The 25,039-nt window shown below is 46.4% G+C and overlaps 2 protein-coding genes across 2 annotated transcripts in view; one reads left to right on the plus strand and one right to left on the minus strand.

Annotated features, from left to right (window-relative positions):
- unc-13 overlaps positions 1-24,064 on the minus strand; it is a 241,694-nt gene extending 217,630 nt beyond the window's left edge. Inside the window, exon 1 of the mRNA XM_069315567.1 lies at positions 23,943-24,064. The gene's annotated coding sequence lies outside the window, so the exon portion shown is untranslated. The remainder of the gene's footprint in view (positions 1-23,942) is intronic.
- Positions 36-1,094, plus strand: LOC123748115 (protein starmaker-like). The gene has a single exon (XM_045730307.2). It carries the CDS (start codon positions 36-38, stop codon positions 1,092-1,094), a length of 1,059 nt encoding a protein of 352 aa, XP_045586263.2.
- Positions 24,065-25,039: the final 975 nt, after the last annotated feature.

A 25,039-nucleotide genomic window follows, 5' to 3' on the forward strand; every position in this document is an offset into this window, starting at 1 on the left:
CATATACAAACGCACGCATCTGAGTGTGTATGCATATGTATACAAAAATATACCAGAAGAATCCAAAGAGATTCATGAGACGGAGACACGAGACGGAGACTCCAGACGGAGACACCAGACGGAGACACGAGACGGAGACACCAGACGGAGACACCAGACGGAGACACGAGACGGAGACACGAGACGGAGACACGAGACGGAGACACGAGACGGAGACACGAGACGGGAGACACGAGACGGAGACACCAGACGGAGACACCAGACGGAGACACCAGACGGAGACACGAGACGGAGACTCCAGACGGAGACACGAGACGGAGACACGAGACGGAGACACCAGACGGAGACACCAGACGGAGACACGAGACGGAGACACGAGACGGAGACTCCAGACGGAGACACCAGACGGAGACTCCAGACGGAGACTCCAGACGGAGACACGAGACGGAGACACCAGACGGAGACACCAGACGGAGACACGAGACGGAGACTCCAGACGGAGACACCAGACGGAGACTCCAGACGGAGACTCCAGACGGAGACACGAGACGGAGACACGAGACGGAGACACCAGACGGAGACACGAGACGGAGACACGAGACGGAGACACCAGACGGAGACACCAGACGGAGACTCCAGACGGAGACTCCAGACGGAGACACGAGACGGAGACACCAGACGGAGACACCAGACGGAGACACCAGACGGAGACACCAGACGGAGACACGAGACGGAGACACCAGACGGAGACACGAGACGGAGACACCAGACGGAGACACGAGACGGAGACACCAGACGGAGACACGAGACGGATACACCAGACGGAGACACCAGACGGAGACTCCAGACGGAGACACCAGACGGAGACACCAGACGGAGACTCCAGACGGAGACACCAGACGGAGACACGAGACGGAGACACCAGACGGAGACACCAGACGGAGACTCCAGACGGAGACTCCAGACGGGAGACACCAGACGGAGACACCAGACGGAGACACCAGACGGAGACACCAGACTTGAGTCACAGTTGGGCCAGCGCCAACACCACGATGGCCAAGGTCGGGGTGTCCCCCCAGCAACCTGTCCGCTGACAAAGAACGTCACATTTCGATCGTAGGCGTTACATAAGACCCACAAATCGTCGTACTAGAAAATGGAAGCGGCTGGCGAAAGTGACGTACTGTCCCCGTTTTCTGTTTTAGGTCCTCTGGTAGGTTAGGAGACCACACTTTAAAATGACCGTTTTCTTGACATTGGGGGACCTTAACAGGACCTACAGTGAGTTTAAACCCCCGTTAGGGACCCGAGGTGACTTGAACCAGGGGGTCTTGACGGCTGAGTCGCCAGTGCTCAGGATTCGTAGTCCTTAGGTTCCTGGTTCGATCCCCGGGGAAGGCGGAAACAAATAGGCAGAGTTTGTTTCACCCTCATACCCATTTACTACGGTTCACCTAGCAGTAAACAGGTACCTGGGAGTTAGACAGATGCTACGAGCCGCTTCATGGGGGATGTGTAACAAAAAAAAGAGGCCTGATCGAGGACCGGGCCGCGGGGACGCTAAGCCCCGAAATCATCTCAAGATAACCTCAAGGTACCATTAAAACATGAGTTACCTCAGATAATAGAACATGGAAAGTATTAACACTGTTGACATTACCATAATACTCATTATTAGTTATCTTAAAAGATATTATTATCTTTATAATTATTTCCTGTATTATTATTTACACGATTTGTACCAATGGAACAAGTACGGAAGCCTGAGACTCAGATGAACAATAGATCATGTAAGAAGCTTTACTTTCTGAACAAGAGTAGTGGGAAAGTGGAATGAAGTAAAGAATCAGGTTGCAGAAGCAAACTCTATTCATAACTTTATAATTAGATATGATAACAGGCCAGGTGTCATAAGGCAACCGAGGGCTAGAAAACCGGGGTCCAAGAGCTGGGATCCTGATGGCACATATATGTGAGTACAAACAGGTTAGTACACACGCACACACACACGCTCAAGGGGGACACAGGTGGAAACTGAGTGCCCAAATGAGCCACAGAGACATTAGACAGAACTTTTTCAGTGTCAGAGTGGTTGACAAATGGAATGCATTAGGCAGTGATGTGGTGGAGGCTGACTCCATACACAGTTTCAAGTGTAGATATGATAGAGCCCAATAGGCTCAGGAACCTGTACACCAGTTGATTGACAGTTGAGAGGCGGGACCAAAGAGCCAAAGCTCAACCCCCGCAAGCACAATAAGGTGAGCACACACACACACACACACACACACACACACACACACACACACACACACACACACACACACACACACACACAGGGGCCTCGTAGCCTGGTGGATAGCGCGCAGGACTCGTAATTCTGTGGCGCGGGTTCGATTCCCGCACGAGGCAGAAACAAATGGGCAAAGTTTCTTTCACCCTAAGTGCCCCTGTTACCTAGCAGTAAATAGGTACCTGGGAGTTAGTCAGCTGTCACGGGCTGCTTCCTGGGGTGTGTGTGTGTGTGTGGTGTGGGAAAAAAAAAAAAAAAAAAGTAGTTAGTAAGTTAGTAGTTAGTAAACAGTTGATTGACAGTTGAGAGGCGGGCCGAAAGAGCAAAAGCTCAACCCCCGTAAAAACACAACTAGTAAACACACACACACACACACACACACACACACACACACACACACACACACACACACACACACACACACACACACACACAACACCTCTATGCAAGAAATATAATCCGCTAAAAAACAGCAAAACAGCACAAAAATAAAGCGTTTTAAACCACGTAACACCGACCACCACTTTCCCTCCAGCCTGTGGAGCCGCCCGAGGGGAGGCGACGGGGTAATACTTATACCAGACACTCAAACCTTATCGATGACACAACGTCAATAAATTCCCCTCGTATATCCTGGAGAGAAAGTGTATATATACACAGGGTCGACTGGGACACACATAGGGTCGACTGGGACATACACAGAGGGTCGACTGGGACATACACAGAGGGTCGACTGGGACATACACACAGAGGGTCGACTGGGACCTACACAGGGTCGACTGGGACATACACAGGGTCGATTGGGACATATATAGGGTCGACTGGGACATTCACAGGGTCGACCATGACATACACAAGGGTCGACTGGGACATTCACAGGGTCGACCATGACATACACAAGGGTCGACTGGGACATTCACAGGGTCGACCATGACATACACAAGGGTCGACTGGGATACACACAGAGGTCGACTGGGACACACACAGGGTCGACTGGGACATACACAGGGGTCGACTGGGACATACACAAGGGTCGACTGGGACACACACAGGGTCGACTGGGATACACACAGAGGTCGACTGGGACACACAGGGTCGACTGGGACATACACAGGGGTCGACTGGGACATACACAAGGGTCGACTGGGACACACATAAGGGTCGACTGGGACATATACAGGGTCGACTAGGACATACACAGGGTCGACTGGGACATACACAGGGGTCGACTAGGACATACACAGGGGTCGACTGGGACATACACAGGGGTCGACTAGGACATACACAGGGGTCGACTGGGACATACACAGGGGTCGACTGGGACATACACAAGGGTCGACTGGGACACACACAGGGTCGACTGGGATACACACAGAGGTCGACTGGGACACACACAGGGTCGACTGGGACATACACAGAGGGTCGACTGGGACATACACAAGGGTCGACTGGGACACACATAAGGGTCGACTGGGACATATACAGGGTCGACTAGGACATACACAGGATCGACTGGGACACACACAGGGTCGATTGGGACATACACAAGGGTCGACTGGGACACACACAGGGTCGACTGGGACATACACAAGGTCGACTGGGACATACACAAGGGTCGACTGGGACACACACAAGGGTCGACTGGGACATACACAACGTCGACCAGGACATACACAGGGTCGACTGGGACACACACAACGTCGACCAGGGACATACACAAGGGTCAACTGGGACATACACAAGGGTCGACTAGGACACACACAAGGGTCGACTGGGACATACACAGGGTCGACTGGGACACACACAACGTCGACCAGGACATACACACAATTCAACCAGATGGATAGGAAGAATAAGTTTTGTTGATAAAATACGTGTATGGAAAATATACAACGCATACACAAGGGTTTGAGCGAAAAATACACCCGTTGTATAGCGGAAAATGCGAGTGAAAAAGATTGTGAAATATACAAACTGTTTTTAACGTCGCTCCAATTACACAAGAAACCTGAAAATACAATCTTTAATTGAGAAAAAAAACATCGAAGCTATACGATGGGATCGAACCCTGTTAACCCCAACACTCAGACGCACGCAGAACCTCATGGACCACGATGTGCTCGGGAAGCATCTCAACCATCATTGGGTCCAGTGCATGTGACTGAGGAGCTGCGGGACGCGAGTTCGAATCCCTCTCATAGCTTCAATGCTCTCGAACACAGCTATATGTCACATCCTTATAAAAAAAATTAATATGCATAATCTTCCATTAATTCACGAGCAAGAAGAGGTCATGAATGATGTATGCAAATGAATGCCAGTATAATAAAGGGGGATATTCATTTAGTGTTGAATATATCATTCATTAAAGAGCACAGACGGAGGAGCTGGTCGGCCGAGCGGACAGCACGCTGGACTTGTGATCCTGTGGTCCTGGGTTCGATCCCAGGCGCCGGCGAGAAACAATGGGCAGAGTTTCGTTCACTCTATGCCCCTGTTACCTAGCAGTAAAATAGGTACCTGGGTGTTAGTCAGCTGTCACGGGCTGCTTCCTGGGGGTGGAGGCCTGGTCGAGGACCGGGCCGCGGGGACACTAAAAGCCCCGAAATCATCTCAAGATAACCTCAAGATAACCACACAGTTGGCTCCAGCCTCATCCTATGCTTAGTATAACTCTTAAGTCAACATTAAATAAAATATATTTCTAATGAGAAACAATAAACTCTTAAAATAAGCTTTTTATAATTAAGCTTGAGATGAGCTGATGGAGGACAGCTGAGCTCTCAGCTTGAAGGTTTGTGAGGAAAAAAGACAACATTACAAATAAATCCTGGAAAAAAAACTAAAAAGTGAAAGAAATGTATAAAGTGAAACAAAGTCAACCAGACACATAAAGAAGAAATAAAGTGAACAAATCTAAACCCGGCTCCACCAACACGTGTAGGCACCAACAAGCTAGCCAACCATAAATAAAAGGGGGAGAGAGAGAGAGGGAGAGAGAGAGAGAGAGAGAGAGAGAGAGAGAGAGAGAGAGAGAGAGAGAGAGAATCTCTCCCTGGCCGACGCTGCTCGCCCGACCAACACACCATGGTGAGGTAATCCGATTTTCTAAGCCAGTACACTCGCTGCTGTAAACATTACTCCCACTCTTCCTATTTTGTTTGTGTATATATGTGTGTGTGTATGTGTATATCCATCCCTATCTATCAACTCTACCTCCGTCCCCACGTGTCTCTCTATCTCTCTCTCCCTCTCTCTCTTGTCTATCTTCCTGTCCGTCTCCTGAGCTCCGAGCCACGGCGCTCATCGGCCTACTTACGAAAACGAAGCATTATTATTTGCCACAGTTTGAATACAAATGGCTTCCAAAGCAGCAACAGCCAAGCAGCGAATGTTTTTTGTTTTTCATTTTCACTATCCAGGCGCGAGATGTTGTTAGAACCATTTCGTTAACGTCTTTGACTCTCGAAAGCGTGTATGGTGATGGTGATGGTGACACTGGGAGAGTTGATGGTGATAACGCCTCAGGTGATCTTGAGATGATTTCGGGGCTTAGCGTCCCCGCGGCCCGGTCCTCGACCATCACTACACAACTATTTAAGTTAAACAAAAAAAATTCACCATCACTGCACATGAGTGTAGTGAAAGACCGTTAGCAGACCACTCGTTAATTAAGACCGAGACAGCCTCTCTCTCTCTCTCTCTCTCTCTCTCTCTCTCTCTCTCTCTCTCTCTCTCTCTCTCTCTCTCTCTCTCTCTCTCTCTCTCTCTCACCAATGCATCCTATTGATTGTCCTGTCCTCAGCCTCTCACATGCCGCGGGAGTCGACGGAGTCCTGCAGCTGGCAGTATTGAGGTAGTCCTCCAGCAGCTGGTGAGGGTCGATACTGCCTTCGGAGGCTCAGGCGACAGCCTTCTGGGCCCCAGCTGACGCAGATGGCACCACCGGCCTCCAACCACTACTGCTGACCCTTCCTAACCTAACCTAACCTAACCTTCCTAACAACTAATGACCTCTCCATCTGGCTCTACACCTGACCTCTACTGTCACAACTGGTGACCATACATGGCTTTGGGCCTCAAACCACCGATCACTAACTATAACAACGACTCTCGCTCGCTAGGAAAGATGCAGATGATCCACAGAGAAGAGAGAAGGCAACTAGGATTAACTAGATGAGGAGGAAGCAGCAGCAGCAGCAGCGGCTAACTACATAAACAGTTTTAAAAGTGTTTGTGCTGAAGAGGAATTTAGGCTGGTAGTGATTGTCTTAGAGGAAAGGCAGCTGGGGAAAGCGGAGTTCAAGAGCTGAAGTTCGTTCCTAAACATACCCCTTTCACCACACACACACACACACACACACACACACACACACACACACACACACACACACACACACACACACACAAAGAGTGCTGGGTAGATGGGACACCACGAGCGTAGCTCTCATCCTGTAACTACACTTAGGTAGTTACACACACACACACACACATACATACACACACACACACACACACACACACACACACACACACACACACACACACACACACACACACACACACCCTACCCTTATTTTTGTAGTATCATCAATCCAACCCCCAGACACAAACATTTAATCCCATTAGCAAACACCATCTTCTTATCCATCAACTTTCCCAACTCTCTCTCAATTCCTGTTTGGCATCCCTTTCACATCAATTTATTGGATGACGGAGACCAGGGTGCCATGCGGAGCTATGGCAGGCACTGAGAGAGAGAGAGAGAGAGAGAGAGAGAGAGAGAGAGAGAGAGAGAGAGAGAGAGAGAGAGAGAGAGAGAGAGAGAGAGAGCATACTGTTTATTTCTTGTGTTTACTAGTTGTGTGTTTTTGCGGGGGTTGAGCTTTGCTCTTTCGGCCCGCCTCTCAACTGTCAATCAACTGTTTACTATTTTTTTTTCCACACCACACACACACACACACACCAGGAAGCAGCCCGTGACAGCTGACTAACTCCCAGGTACCTATTTACTGCTAGGTAACTGGGGCACTTAGGGTGAAAGAAACTTTGCCCATTTGTTTCTGCCTCGTGCAGGAATCGAACCCGCGCCACAGAATTACGAGTCCTGCGCGCTATCCACCAGGCTACGAGGCCCCACGTAGGGCCTCATTGTGTGATTCGTAGGGGCCCCATTGTGTGATTCTTGTTATTCGGAATTGTTATTATTGCATTTGATACTCATTTTTATCATTCTTTCTCCATCTCTCCCTCTTTCGCACTTTTCTCTCTCAACTTTCGCCCCCCCTACTATCTTTTTTACTTCTTATTCCTCTTCCACCATAACCTTCCATCTCTACACTCTTTATCACTCCAATTCCTGTCTCCCCTCCATCTCCCTCCAACGTGGACAACTACTCAGCATCTGTCTTGAGTTATAACTCGACAAGTCACCCTCCTCCTCCACCTGGCTGGCGCCGGGGTGGTTCTGTCTGGCGCCCGGGTAGTTTCAACTAATAATCAATTACCTAACGACACGGTTCAATTACCACGCTGTTAACTTCGTAGTTCGGTCCGGTGGTTCCACACGGTGTTCTCGCTAATGAAATCATCGCTAAACATTACCCATAACAGCTTTCATACGAGTTTAAACTCTACTGAGTCAGTAGAGTTGAATATTCCATGACACCTCGAGTTATCACACTTTATGGCAGCCTGAGTAATCAACGCACCGTATGGCAACTATACATATCTCACAAATATGGCAACTTACAAGTATACATAAATATCTCACAATATTCTACAACGTAAGTATATACATGACACATGCAAGACACATACACATCTCGGCTACACACGGTCGTAGGAGGGTACTACACATGCATGTGTTCAGGAAAGTTATTGTAGCAATGGTCAATACTTCACCACACACACACGCTAAACTTTCTATGAATAACGATGCACACTACTGGCGAGCAAGGACTTGTTATACAATAAATATATCACTTGCTATTTCGGGTCGTGTTATGTAATTGTTTTTTTTTTAAAGCTGAGTGATATAATTGGGTCTTGCAGGCTATTTCACCCAACCTGAACTTTAAAGATTGTTATCTAATTGGTCATTTGCAAATTTTAAGTGTAAAAAGGGTAGACTAAAATAAAAAATATTTTTTTTTTTAAATAAAATTACTTTTGGTATAAAGACTTTTTCAAGGACATGAAATACAATACAGTAGGGAGAGGTAGGTAAGATCATCATGAGGAGAAAGCGCTAGGATGGTACTGGAGCCCAGTATGACTATCTGTCCCAGTACGACTATCCGTCCCAGTACGACTATCCGTCCCAGTACGACTATCCCTCCCAGTACGACTATATATAGCACATGGGAGGGATAGGAGGACAAAGAGCTGGAATAGGACAGAGGGAAGGAATAGTGCCCAACCACTTGGACTGGTGGGGATCGAACAGCGACCTGCAAGATGTGAGACCGTCGCCCTACCGATCAGTCTAATTGGGTAACGCATGCTACGAAAGAGACAAAAGAAAACACGAATATTCCTCACGAAAGACCATACAAAACACGAATATTCCTCACGAAAGCCCATAAAAAACACGAATATTCCTCACGAAAGACCGTAAAAAACACGAATATTCCTCACGAAAGACCGTAAAAAACACGAATATTCCTCACGAAAGACCGTAAAAAACACGAATATTCCTCACGAAAGACCATAAAAAACACGAATATTCCTCACGAAAGACCGTAAAAAACACGAATATTCCTCACGAAAGACCATAAAAAACACGAATATTCCTCACGAAAGACCGTAAAAAACACGAATATTCCTCACGAAAGACCGTAAAAAACACGAATATTCCTCACGAAAGACCGTAAAAAACACGAATATTCCTCACGAAACACCGAAAAAACACTGATATTCTTCACGAATATATATATATATATATTCCTCACGAAAGACCAAACAAACAAATACGACTGTTCCTCACGAACGTACGAAACAGAAGCCTTCAGCCGTGGGCTTAGAAAGCAATAGTATGGACGGACTACAGCTCCTGGTCCCCCACCCTCCTGCAGAGATGCCCTCCAGTTAATTAAGTGCCCTCTTGCCCAGTCTCAACTGTTAGTGAAGCCAATTACAACCTGGTCAGTAATTTCGTCCCCCGTTTTGTAATTAGCATGAAACCACTCAGGATTTCATGTTGTATTATTAAATACAACCCGCAAAAAATTTATACATCGCGGACATTTTGACCAAATCTCTTATCTGCATAATTTGCTAATCAAATAATTCCATTTAAATAAGTAACCCAACATACACATTAACAGATAAGGTACTGGGGACGTTTCGACTTCACACAGGTCCGGGATAGGTCGAAACGTCGTCACCTTCATATGTGTTGCTTGGGTTACAAATGTGGCTTGGGTTACATATGGGAGGGGGGGGTTGGGTTGGGTTTGCTTTCCCCACGTTATAGTGAGTGGCTCTCAGCACTCATATATTAGCGTGCAAAAAAAAAATCACAGGCTTCATTGGGTCTAATGTTTAGTCATTTAAAATCCTTTGTAATCCACTGTACCCATTTAATCAATTTACAAAATCCGCCCTTCATCACCACACTCTTAGAAGGCGGAATCCAAAATCTTCCAATTGTTTACAATATCGCATAAAATATTGAAATTCCACGGGAATCTTTTCTCCCAGAGGGTCCTTGTTAGTCATGCCCTTTCACTCTGGCCTTGTCCAGCAGCCGGTTTAACTACCCTCTCAACCATTCATTATCCCTCACGCTTTTAAAGGGTAACTGCTCTTAGCGATCAGGTCTTAATGGCCAGTTTGCTGAGGCGATTCTTATATTCGACTTAACTCCCTCTTCTCAGTGAATCTCAATATTCTTGGTTATTCACAATGAACCCCTGATATTCCTCGTTACTCTAACTGTATCCTAATATTCCTAGCTATTCCCAATGAATCACCGTATCCACAGTGAATCACAGCAATCCTAACTATTCATACAGAATAACAGCATTCTTAGCTATTCACCGTATTCCAAGAAATCCCCAGTAAATCCCAATATTCCTAGTTAATTCCAGTAACTTTTGTTGTACCCAGCAATTCCTATTGAATCCCTATATCCCTATGCTTTGGCGCTAAATCCTATCATCATATTGTATTTCCATTGACTCCCGATATGGCGATGGCGTCTCACGCAATCCCGATATTCCGAACGCAATTCAGCTGAACTCCGATATTCGTAACTCCTCCCACAGGTAAATTAGAGGACGTCTTTCTCAGTATTACACAACACTCGACTGGTCACAGCTGGCTGACTGACTGGTTGGTCTCAGCTGTTGAAAGTTGATCTTGAACTGCAGTTAACGAGAACGTGTTTGACCCTGAGACAGACCATTGACCTTACATAGCATTTGACCCCAGGACTTCACACATGACCCCAGTGCTTGACCTTGACCCCAGTGCCTGACCATGACCCCAGTGCCTGACCTAGACCCCAGTGCTTGACCTTGACCCCAGTGCCTGACCTAGACCCCAGTGCTTGACCTAGACCCCAGTGCTTGACCTAGACCCCAGTGCCTGACCTAGACCCCAGTGCTTGACCTAGACCCCAGTGCTTGACCTAGACCCCATTGCCTGACACATGACCCCAGTGCCTGACCTAGACCCCATTGCCTGACACATGACCCCAGTGCCTGACACATGACCCCAGTGCCTGACCTTGACCCCAGTACCTGACACATGACCCCAGTGCCTGACACATGACCCCAGTGCCTGACACATGACCCCAGTGCCTGACACATGACCCCAGTGCCTGACACATGACCCCAGTGCCTGACACATGACCCCAGTGCCTGACACATGACCCCAGCTACTGCTGATGATACGAAATACCAGACAACATTTTATGAAGACTAATAACACATCAAAAATATAAATATAAACAAAGAACAACTAAATGCTCGTGTAAACAATGAAAACAACTAAAATAATCAACAAATAGTCAAAATAACAAAAAAAAACAAGCAAACAAAAACAAAACTTAACAAACGAAGGTTCAAACAAATGCAAACAAAATAGATTGAACAGTGCAAATTAGGCTAAAGAAAAGAGAGAAAACACAAAATGGAAAGTAAAAAGGGGATGAAAGGGAGGAGGAGGGGTAAGAGGAGAAGGGGTAAGAGGAGAAGGGGTAAGAGGAGAAGGGGTAAGAGGAGAAGGGGTAAGAGGAGAAGGGGTAAGAGGAGAAGGGGTAAGAGGAGAAGGGGTAAGAGGAGAAGGGGTAAGAGGAGAAGGGGTAGGAGGAGAAGGGGTAAGAGGAGAAGGGGTAAGAGGAGAAGGGGTAAGAGGAGAAGGGGTAAGAGGAGAAGGGGTAAGAGGAGAAGGGGTAAGAGGAGAAGGGGTAAGAGGAGAAGGGGTAAGAGGAGGAGGGGTAAGAGGAGAAGGGGTAAGAGGAGAAGGGGTAGGAGGAAGAGAAGGATGGAAACACGACCCCTGACCATCAACACGGGGCGCTAGGACCCCCATCAACAAGTTTGTTTGCTGACCAACCACCACCACCACCATCACCTTCCTCACTACCTAGACCTCACCCCCTCACCCACCCGTCTTGAAGGGGGCAATGATACCTCACAATCACTACATCTTGACACAATCACTACATCTTGACACAATCACTACATCTTGACACAATCACTACCTTACAAAAACCCACGAAACAGGATTCACGTATAACCTCAGAACACCAGAGATACGAGCTTATCAGAGCACTGTGTAAACATCTTTTTAAGTGGGCTGTCTCCTGGATGGACCATCACACTCTGTGACACACTATAGCCTCCCTCCTCCCACTTCAAGTCAGTCAACACACTCACCCCTCCAGTCAACACCCACAACCACTCGCTGGAGGTCAACACTTCAAAACTGCCACCACTCAGGATCCATTCACCTCAGTAAACATTCGTCCGAGACACTCAAGTCAGTCAATATGGCAGTAAACACTAACTTGTCAACACAAGCTCCTCCGCCTCCCCCCCTCCGTATATACTTACCCAGCGACACACTTAGCTAATGATACACTTAACCAATGATACACTTAGCTAATGATACACTTAACCAATGATACACTTAGCTAATGATACACTTAACGAATGATACACTTAGCTAATGATACACTTAACCAATGATACACTTAGCTAATGATACACTTAACCAATGATACATTTAGCTAATGATACACTTAACCAATGATACACTTAGCTAATGATACACTTAGCTAATGATACACTTAACCAATGATACACTTAGCTAATGATACACTTACCTAGCGACACACTTAGCTAATGATACACTTAACCAATGATACACTTAGCTAATGATCTCGTTCAGTAAATGTTAAACACTTATTTCCTTTATATTAGCCATTCTAGCCCAACCAGTCAATCAATCAGTTGTCTACTCAGTTTCCTCTACTCAACGAATCAGTCACTCAAGTGTCTTCTAGTTACCGTAGATAGCAAACTACCCACAACAGCCTTACTAGACACTAAGAGGCCAGTGTCCCTGTAAGTCAATCCATGCACTTCAAACCTCGATGCTAACAAGCACTTTAGAACTAATACGGATAGTTACCCTGAATCGAGAACAGCGTGTACAAAGACATAGGCAGGATCTTGGAGGTGACAAAGGATCTTAAAATACATACAGACTGGTGTATGAATTTGCGTGTGTGTATAGGCATGCAAGTCGCTTGGCTTACACTATTAAGTCGTGAGCGTGTATGATCATTAGTATGTAACTGGCATGAATACACACACACACACACACACCGCCTTGGAGTGTGTGTGTACTCATGTGTGTGTGTGTGTATGTGTGTGTGTGTGTGTGTGTGTGTGTGTGTGTGTGTGTGTGTGTGTGTGTGTGTGTGTGTGTGTTAGTGTGTGTGTGTGTGTGTGTGTGTTAGTGTTTGTGTGTGTGTGTGTGTGTGTGCGCGCGTGTGTGTGTGTGTGTGTGTGTGTGTGTGTGTGTGTGTGTGTGTGTGTGTGTGTGTGTGTGTGTGTGTGTGTGTGTGTGTGTGTGTGTGTGTAAGAAAGGAAGGACAGTCTTGGGAGCTGGGGTTACTACCTAGAAAGTTCAGAAACACACACACAACTTTCTCAATTACATGTCTTCCTTGCTGGCTTTATTTATCAACTTTCTAAGTGCACGACACCAGACTGCTAAGATGCCTCTGGTGCAAGTGAACCACCTTTGCACCACTCAGTTGCAAGGCATTGCACAGGTTTCCATTCTAAGTGTGCCAGTTAGGTGACTATGTTACAGTGAGGGATCTAAATGTATTTCCAGGAAATGGAAAGACTGGAAACTATCAAGGGCCTTATCACCTGTTATCTCACATGAACCATTGCATTTTTAACGGAATTAATCAACCACCGTAAACAAAAAATACTTTTCACCTAGTCACGATTGTGATTAGGTGAAAAGCAAAGGTGCAACAGGTACTCTGAGAGAAAACTCTTGCGAGAGAGAGAGAGAGAGAGAGAGAGAGAGAGAGAGAGAGAGAGAGAGAGAGAGAGAGAGAGAGAGAGAGAGAGAGAGTGGGAGAATTATTCAAATAATAATCAAAAACCAATTATAATTACCGACCAACAACTACAATTTGCAGTACACCTAATTTTTCATCGTATTCATTAACAAACACTCAAGAATTATCTAATTAACTATTACATTATGGGGAGAGGGAGCCTATTCAACCCCCCCCCCACCTCCAAAATAGTTCATAGATACCCCCTTTTGCGTGAAAGAATTTCGAACTTAACAAACCCCTCTTTAAAACTAACAGGAACGTCAGTAGAGTCATTTATTTATACCACAACACACGAGATGAACAACATTGTTCCATCACCTCAAAGTGTACATTGTTCCAGCCTCCATTCCACGCCATTTAATTCCAAAAGTTACAATTCTGAAGTAACACTTCCACAATAACGAGTAACAATTACGTAACAATACCCCATTAAGTAACAATTGTGGAACAACACCACAATAACACATATGGAACAATACCCCATTAACAATCACTGAACAACAATACCCCATTAACAATCACTGAACAACAATACCCCATTAACAATCACTGAACAACAATACCCCATTAACAATCACTGAACAACAATACCCCATTAACAATCACTGAACAACAATACCCCATTAACAATCACTGAACAACAATACCCCATTAACAATCACTAAACAACAATACCACAACAAAGGAATCACCAGAAAGCAACTCCCCCCAACAGAATATTACATCACAAACACCATAAACAAGACGCAATACAATAAAGAAGCAAAAAAGATACTAAAAGAAACAGATAAAGATGAAAAGATACTGTATTAGTCTATTAGGAGGGAACGTTCCTCCCGACCCAGTCTATCTCACGAAAATATAACTTAAATATATATATATATATATATATATATATATATATATATATATATATATATATATATATATATATATATATATATATATATATATATGCCCACAAGACTGATGGTGACTGTTGGGAGGGAGGAGACGAAGTGCCTGTGTAAACGCGAAGGCTTGAGGAATATGTAGAGATTGCAATATGTAGAGACAGCAATATGTAGAGACAGCAATATGTAGAGACAGCAATATGTATAGATTGTAATATGTAGAGATTGTAATATGTAGAGATTGTAATATGTAGAGATTGTAATATGTAGACAGCAATATGTATAGATTGTAATATATAGAGATTGTAATATGTAGAGATTGTAATATGTAGAGATTGTAATATGTCCCGTAAAACTCGCCCTCGGGGGTACCCCACACGTAATATCTATGTAAACGAATGTTCCACCTTGCCCAAGCAAGGAAGACAAATGATATTACAAACACAATTTCATAGGCTTTCCACGAGAGACCCACCAGGGTGGACAAGCCTGGTAGCAACCACACACACACACACACACACACACACACACACACACACACACACACACACACACACACACACACACACACACACACACACCTAAGAACAGCAGAGAAACGAGAACACAAGGAAAAACTGACTAAAAACAGTCCAATGCCCACATAAAATGCTCCAACTTCACTACAAATTAAAAAAAACAAAGAAAATGGGAAACTTGACAACAACACGGCCAAAGTCACTAAAAACAATTAACAAACCAAAAAAAATCGAATAAAACAGGCAAGAAAAAAAACGAGTCAATGTATAAACTGTAACTGGGACACATATGGATATGTAGATACACATATGAATTAAAAAAAAAAATCCAATTACTCACAACCCAAGAAATGGGTCAATATACTGAATAATGGAGAATGTCACATGAAAATACATATCCGGTATTTTGAACAAAGTATGACTAACCCGGAATTATGTATGATCAGCGAAGGATTTGGGATGGGACGAGGGAAAGGAATGGTACCCAACCACTTGTGGACGGTCGGGGGATTGAACGCCGACCTGCATGAAGCGAGACCGTCGCTCTACCGTCCAGCCCAAGTGTCTGGGTAACAATCATTAAACAGTTTATGACCCCCTCGACCAACTAAAAGGTTCTTCATCACAATAATAGCCTTGTATTTTGACGTATGAAAAATATTTTAAGGTGTCTCGTTTTCTGAGAGAAGTAACTCAAGGAGGGGAAACTTGCAAATAGATAATGACTACCAGAGATAAGGAAAAACTGACGATGGCCGGAAGAATGTATACGAAGGTAGGCCTACAAGAATGTGTGCGTGTGTACATATGAATACAATGTGTACGGTGTACGCAGGTGAGCCTACAAGAATGTGTGTCATTATGTAGATGTGTACATGTGAATGCAATGTGTACGTTGGTGAATTAATACATAAATGCTGGCGGGGGGGGGGGGGGAATGTGTACATTTTAAAGAATGAGGAGGTGAATGTATGTGAGGATATGTATGGGGGTATTAAATATACATATACGTGGTTAGGTACGTATGTATATGTATATATGTGTAAATACCACCAGGTGTAGAGGAGCTATTGTGTGTGTGTGTACTGCAAAGCAACTGTGAAGCTAATTCAAATTTGATGGGGGATGAAATGTGACGGTGGGTACGAGTGTGTGTGTGGGTACGAGTGTGTGTGTGGGTACGAGTGTGTGTGTGGGTACGAGTGTGTGTGTGGGTACGAGTGTGTGTGGGTACGAGTGTGTGTGTGGGTACGAGTGTGTGTGGGTACGAGTGTGTGTGGGTACGAGTGTGTGTGGGTACGAGTGTGTGTGGGTACGAGTGTGTGTGGGTACGAGTGTGTGTGGGTAAGAGTGTACTCACCTAGTTGTGCTTGCGGGGGTTGAGCTCTGGCTCTTTGATCCCGCCTCTCAACCGTCAATCAACTGGTGTACAGGTTCCTGAGCCTATTGGGCTCTATCATATCTACACTTGAAACTGTGTATGGAGTCAGCCTCCACCACATCACTTCCTAATGCATTCCTAGTTTCTTTCACCCAATGTCCCTGTTACCTAGCAGTAAAATAGGTACCTGGGTGTTAGTCAGCTGTCACGGGCTGCTTCCTGGGGGTGGAGGCCTGGTCGAGGACCGGGCCGCGGTGACACTAAAGCCCCGAAATCATCTCAAGATAACCTCAAGATAACCACCAGTGTTGAATAGTTAATCCTAGTCTACCCTGTCAATTCCCTTGAGGAATTTGTAGGTAGTGATCATGTCTCCCCTTACCCTTCTGTCTTCCAGTGTCGTAAGGTGCATTTCCCGCAGCCTTTCCTCGTAACTCATGCCTCTTAGTTCTGGGACTAGTCTAGTGGCATACCTCTGAACTTTTTCCAGCTTCGTCTTGTGCTTGACAAGATACGGGCTCCATGCTGGGGCTGCATACTCCAAGGTTGGTCTTACATATGTGGTATACAAGGTTCTGAATGCTTCCTTACACAGGTTCCTGAACACTGTTCTGATGTTAGCCAGCCTCGCATATGCCGCAGACGTTATTCTCTTTATGTGGGCTTCAGGAGACAGGTTTGGTGTGATATCAACTCCTAGATCTTTCTCTCTGTTTCATATATATAAAACCGTGTATAGTCGAGTTTGAGTATGTGCTGTATGCGACATACAACTATACTAATGACACTCACCTGGGTGTATTGCGGTGGGTGTGGCCCTTGGTCAGCCACGCCCACTCACCTGAAGGGGGCATGGGGGGGGAGGGGGGGGAGGGGCCACACGAGTCTTGAGAGGGGAACTGTTCACGACGTTTCTGATTATTTGCTGCCCCGTTAGTAGGGAGGGTTTGTGGTGGTGGTGCCACTTCTTCACTAATATTACGTGGCACTGATGTGCACAACGGTGACACGCATGCACTGTGCAGTGCCAGCATACAGTGTGTGGTGTGTGAGTTGTACAGTGCCACCATACAATGTGTGGTGTATGAGTTTTACAGTGCCAACATACAGTGTGTGGTGTGTGAGTTGTACAGTGCCAGCATACAGTGTGTGGTGTATGAGTTTTACAGTGCCAACATACAGTGTGTGGTGTGTGAGTTGTACAGTGCCAGCATACAGTGTGTGGTGTATGAGTTTTACAGTGCCAACATACAGTGTGTGGTGTGTGAGTTGTACAGTGCCACCATACAGTGTGTGGTGTATGAGTTGTACAGTGCCACCATACAGTGTGTGGTGTATGAGTTTTACAGTGCCAGCATACAGTGTGTGGTGTATGAGTTGTACAGTGCCACCATACAGTGTGTGGTGTATGAGTTTTACAGTGCCAACATACAGTGTGTGGTGTATGAGTTTTACAGTGCCAACATACAGTGTGTGGTGTGTGAGTTGTACAGTGCCAACATACAGTGTGTGGTGTATGAGTTTTACAGTGCCAACATACAATCAAACAATATGTGGTGTTACAAGACTGCGGTGTAATGTCAGATCTCGATTAATTCGACAACATGAAATTTGATGTCAGAATCCTACATACCTACATACATACATACATACATACATACATACATACATACATGCATACATACATACATACATACATACATACATACATACATACATACATACATACATAGAAACTAAGCCGTCAAATGAACGAAGATTAATATACATTTTTTTATTTCGAATAAAAAGGCAAAACATTGAATATTTTGATTCAGCATTTCCTCAAACATTTGCCTGGTTAAGTATCCCCCTTCAATGTGTATACCAAATGTGTATCTCCCACGTATCTGAGCGCTGGTACCACTCTAGGTCAATGTATGAAATACATCCGTATACCTATGTATGCATACTCAAGCGGCCCTGTGCTCCGAAGATGTGCATAAATATACGTGTCAATAATGTGTGTGTGTGTGTGTGTACTCACCTATATGTACTCACCTATATGTGCTTGCAGGATCGAGCATTGGCTCTTGGATCCCGCCTTTCTAGCTATCGGTTGTTTACAGCAATGACTCCTGTCCCATTTCCCTATCATACCTAGTTTTAAAAGTATGAATAGTATTTGCTTCCACAACCTGTTCCCCAAGTGCATTCCATTTTTCTACTACTCTCACGCTAAAAGAAAACTTCCTAACATCTCTGTGACTCATCTGAGTTTCCAGTTTCCACCCATGTCCCCTCGTTCTGTTATTATTACGTGTGAACATTTCATCTATTTCCACTTTGTCAATTCCCCTGAGTATTTTATATGTCCCTATCATATCTCCTCTCTCCCTTCTTTTCTCTAGTGTCGTAAGGTTCAGTTCCTTCAGCCGCTCTTCATATCCCATCCCTCGTAGCTCTGGGACAAGCCTCGTCGCAAACCTCTGAACCTTCTCCAGTTTCTTTATGTGTTTCTTCAGGTGGGGGCTCCATGATGGCGCGGCATACTCTAAGACGGGTCTCACGTAGGCAGTGTAAAGCGCCCTAAAAGCTTCCTCATTTAGGTTTCTGAATGAAGTTCTAATTTTCGCCAGTGTAGAGTACGCTGCTGTCGTTATCCTATTTATATGTGCCTCAGGAGTTAGATTAGGTGTCACATCCACTCCCAGGTCTCTTTCTCGAATCGTTACAGGTAGGCTGTTAGGTAGGTTGTGTGTGTGTGTGTGTGTGTGTGTGTGTGTGTGTGTGTGTGTGTGTGTGTGTGTGTGTGTGTGTGTGTGTGTGTGTGCGCGCGTGTGTGTGTGTGTGTGTGTGTTTTCCTGAACTACAGGTGGTTGTGGTAGGGACAGATAATGAAGGTGGTGGAAGTGGGCCGAGAAATGGTGGTAGTGGTGGTGGGCCCCGGTGATGGTGGTAGTGGTGGTGGATGGGGTTCCACTGGCCAACCATCAGACCAATAAAAAAGGAACAACCCCTTCCCCCCCCCACCTCCCCCAACCAGTGAAAAGTTGTCCAATTCCATTTCATGCACACTTTGGCACTTTGCACTCTCCCTATCGCCTCCTCTCCTCTCCCTCTTCCACACAACACGCTCTCACAACACCTCTCCTCACTCTCACACACACACTACAGTATTGGTAGGACACAAAACTCCTTAATGATAACCAATTCATTCCCCCCACAAGACGCCAGGAAAGAAAGCAAGCAAGAGTAGCCCTTCTGCTGAACTGAAGCAAGAACTACGACGCGAATGAAGGAAGCGAATGAACACAAGGCTATACCCGTGGAGATCCTAACAGAAATACCAACAGTAACAGTGTGCTTATCTGCATCAGCTCCTTACATACCAGATGGCCCCAGACAGGACATTATCCTGTCTAGAAGATCTGTATCTTCCCTGTCTAGGGAAGATACAGATCTTCCATAGACAGGGGTCTATGGAAGTCATCTTACCAGAGGTCGTAAGTCATCTTACCTGGTCCAAGGACCATGTAAGAGCACTTACGGACGAAAGGAGAACCACCTAATCGATTCTGATGCCAAGTTTAGTGTACACGAGAAGGGACGGTTGTTTGACATGGAGGTAAAGGTTGATAGACGTAGCCAACAAAAACTTCCCAGGACAACATGCCAGTAGGACATGGTAATAAGTTGACCTTTGAATAAGCATTAACGAAACAGAGAGCCCACGAAGAGCACTGTGTCTTGCACGACTAAAAACCCAAACGCGTAGATGCGTGAATTTGGAAAATAAAAGGTAATTGACTAAGAGAACTGGAGAAAAAAATATGTTTTAAGAAATCATGATAGAGGGAAGTTACATACAAATCCTCTGAGAAAACGGAAAAAAATTTGATTTCCATGGTTCAATAGTGTTTGCTCCAAAGCATGCATACACACACACACACACACACACACACACACACACACACACACACACACACACACACACACACACACACACACTAAACAAGAGAGTAAAATTGAATGAAAAATTAGAGAGTGCAGAATACAGGAAAAATACGCCAGCAATAAGTGGCCGAAAAATAAGATCATGCGTGTAATATTTGACAGTGAATGTGTGTGTGTGTGTGTGTGTGTGTGTGTGTGTGTGTGTGTGTGTGTGTGTGTGTGTGTGTGTGTGTGTGTTTGTTGAGAGAGAGACACACACACAGTAGACCCCCCTGGTAGGTCTCTCACCACGCCGATCGACATGCTTCCCAGTTCGAATCCACATCAAGTCCAGCAAAGTACCAGGCAGCGAGGCTCATCAGGAACAGAGATGCGAACCTAGAGGACAACCCTCTGCCTCCACACATCTCCGGTTAACGAACCCACAGCAGTTTTAAGACGGGTCAACCAAGACAGAAGCAGAACAGAGAAGGATAGACACATTACCTTCCTGGATTCTCAGAAGACATTTGACACAATTCCGCAGACGCGACTGCTACTGAAGTCTGAAAGTACCAGTAACTAGGAGACCACTGTATTGGCTTATAGAGTACCTGTCTCTCAAGACTCAGTTTCACAAGGAGGTACGAGATCTAAGAGTGGAATGAGGACACAAGTGGATTACCGCAAACGTTATTAATAGAGCTAAACACCATTCCTAATATGAGTAAATAACTTGAGAGAGAAATCTGATGCATTGAAATCAATATTTGCAAAGGATTTACAATTAATATAGAGGCATATCACACGATTTTTTTTTACAAATATGCAGTACGACCTCGATAAGCTTCAAGGATAGTCGTACGACCTCGATAAGCTTCAAGGATAGTCGTACGACCTCTATAAGCTTCAAGGATAGTCGGCAAAATGGCTGCTAGATTTGAACCCAGAGAATTGCAATGGCATAAAAAGCGAGAAGGAAGCTGGAGCATCCACCCATAATACCAAACTAGAAAAATAGTCAGAAATACCTGGTACCAGATCTATGAGGCTTAAACTGCGAGGAAAGGCTCAGGAAACTGAAGCTTGTCAAACGTGAAGAGAAACACGAGGATGGAGGAGACATGAGAACGACATAGAAGATTTTCCGAACTCATAAGCCTTAAAAAAGAAGACATTGTGGAGGAAAATGCAACTAGGAGTTACCCTAGAAGATGTGGCAGGAAATAGAGAGTTAAAACAATAAACCCACACACACACACACACACACACACACACACACACACACACACACATGAGATGTATAGGTGGACATAAAATAATCAACTCATATTGTGCTTCTCTTGACACTACCTAAACCCACAGTGCACTCTACCCTAAGTCCTTTTTCTTCCCCCTTACTGTTGCCCCTTTGTGTTCCCTCACCCCTCACCCCCTGCCTCCCTCCTCACACACACTCAGTACCCATGCCACCCCCACCCCCCCTTACACTCTGCATTCTCTGACCGCTTATTCTTGGCCCATTTATCCGTACCTGAGAATCATCACACAATACTATTTACATTCCTTTTCTTATCTGTCTTCTCCATTCACCCCCATTTTCTCACACTATTTCCATACACCTTCAATTGAACCGTAGAATTCATGCCCATTTAGACTTCCTAATTGGGTCTTCCACCATCTCACTTTTCTCATCATTTCTCACACTGTCCTCATGATCCCTCACTCACACTATTCTCATTCCTTCTCAATGCGCTACTAGGGACACCAGTAGGGAGTACTGGAGGCCCCAGTAGCGAGGGGGGGCCAGTAGGGTTTGGGGGTACTGGGTGCACAAGTAGATATTGATGGGAATGGGTGTACTGGAGAGAGGGAGGGGATGGGGGGGGTAGGGAGTACATGTATGTCGGACGATGAGGTAGGAAGAGACATGAAACTAGTGCAGTTGGGTCAGCATGGAGGGAGGGTAGTGTGGAGGTCAGGTCAGCATGGAGGGAAGGTAGTGTGGTGGTCAGGTTAGCATGGAGGGTAGTATGGTGGTCAAGTCAGCATGGAGGGAGGGTAGTGTGGTGGTCAGGTCAGCATGGAGGGAGGGTAGTGTGGAGGGAGGGTAGTGTGGTGGTCAGGTCAGCATGGAGGGAGGGTAGTGTGGTGGTCAGGTCAGCATGGAGGGAGGGTAGTGTGGTGGTCAGGTCAGCATGGAGGGAGGGTAGTGTGGTGGTCAAGTCAGCATGGAGGGAGGGTAGTGTGGTGGTCAGGTCAGCATGGAGGGAGGGTAGTGTGGTGGTCAGGTCAGCATGGAGGGAGGGTAGTGTGGTGGTCAAGTCAGCATGGAGGGAGGGTAGTGTGGTGGTCAGGTCAGCATGGAGGGAGGGTAGTGTGGTGGTCAAGTCAGCATGGAGGGAGGGTAGTGTGGTGGTCAGGTCAGCATGGAGGGAGGGTAGTGTGGTGGTCAAGTCAGCATGGAGGGAGGGTAGTGTGGAGGGGTCAGCATGGAGGGAGGGTAGTGTGGTGGTCAGGGCAGCATGGAGGGAGGGTAGTATGGTGGTCAGGTCAGCATGGAGGGAGGGTAGTATGGTGGTCAGGTCAGCATGGAGGGAGGGTAGTACGGTGGGTAGCATGGTGGTCAGGTCAGCATGGAGGGAGGGCAGCATGGTGGTCAGGTCAGCATGGAGGGAGGGCAGCATGGTGGTCAAGTCAGCATGAAGGGAGGGAGGGAGGAAGGTCAGCATAGTGGTCAGGTCAGCATGGAGGGAGGGCAGCATGGTGGTCAGGTCAGCATGGAGGGAGGGCAGCATGGTGGTCAGGTCAGCATGGAGGGAGGGCAGCATGGTGGTCAAGTCAGCATGAAGGGAGGGAGGGAGGAAGGTCAGCATAGTGGTCAGGTCAGCATGAGAGCTGCGCAACATAAAATCATTACACAATATATCAGTGAGGAGGGCGGGTGGTGGAGAGAGAGAGAGAGAGTGACCGGCACCAGTCCCTTCACTTGCCCCAGTTCCCAGGCCTCTCCTGCCTCCACCCACCACAACACCACAACACCTATACACACTCACAAATGTATATAAAAACCCGTTACGGCCCTGGGAGATAGATATATACATATCTCCCAGAGCCGACGCTATATATATATTACAGAAACTGCACAGCCTAAAGATTTTGATATAACTCTGGGGCGGCATATATAATGTCAGTTCAGTTGAAAAGGGAGGTGATCCACCAGCCCTGAAAACAGCACATCACAACACATCCAGGTCTATACACCGAGGGAGGTTAGTACATCCCGAAGGTGCGGCTGCCGCGGGGGGCACGCACGCACGCACACGCAACCCGACAGCCATACCCTTCAAGGAGATAGTAGCGTCCCTTCGAGCAGACGCTCCGACGGTTCGAGTCTCGCGCGCGCGAGCGACAGAGGGGATTACGACACCTGACCACGGGCAGCGTACGCCGCCGACTGACATGGGGAGCAGCCGGGCCATCGGGAATCAGCCCCTCCCTCGCTCTCCTCCCCGTCCTCCCCCCCCCCCCCGCGCCAAATTCTCCCGCCATTCCCGCTGTGAGGCGCTGCCGATCAATCTTATATTCGCTCTTAACCACCTTACCTCGCTACCGACTTCCCTCCCCCTCCCCCGCACCCCACTTCCGGCCATACTACTCAAAGGGGATAACGGGATATCATACGTGCTATCCCACGCCCAGGTCGAGATCTGATAGCAGATGAAAGCGCCCAAGTTTGTGAAGGATATGAGAAATCATCTTGTGGGAGCCATCTGGCAACTAGGTACCGGTGGCGGGTCGAAGTAGAAATCCCGTTTTCTGTACGCTGTCTTATATTCACACAAGTACTTCATTACCTCCTTTCCTACTCATAACCCGCTTGATTCAACACGTCCATCTACACATTAAACAAGGCAGTGACAGGACAAGGGTAATGGGGGGAAGAAGAGACTGGAAGGAGAGAGAGAGAGAGAAGGGAAGAGAGAGAGAGAGAGAAAGAGGAGGTGGGAGCAGCCTAGGGCGAGTCGGCGCAGACAGGACATGGTCTGGTCTACCCCACCAGGCCTGGTGGCCGCCACCTCCACTACCACACTTCCCCTCAGACACACCCGCTCTCTACACACAGGCATACACACACCCGTCGCCTCCTCCACACACACACACACACACTCACGCACATACACACGCCTGCGTGTTCAAGGTCCCTACACACACACACGTACACATCTTGCTCTCTGCGCATATGCGCATCTACACATACACAACATGGCTCGCTCTCTTTTTAAACTTGTATACTGCCACATACACGCCTAGTCGCTTCTAACATATACACCCATTCGCTCTACAAACATGTATACATACGATGGCAGCAAAGGAGCCTCCAAGAGGTTTCTTGAGCCATAGGCGACACCTGTTCTATAACCTACTCCCATCACCTAT

Source organism: Procambarus clarkii, chromosome 81 (assembly GCF_040958095.1).
Source record: "Procambarus clarkii isolate CNS0578487 chromosome 81, FALCON_Pclarkii_2.0, whole genome shotgun sequence".
Classification (NCBI taxonomy): Eukaryota; Metazoa; Arthropoda; class Malacostraca; order Decapoda; family Cambaridae; genus Procambarus; species Procambarus clarkii.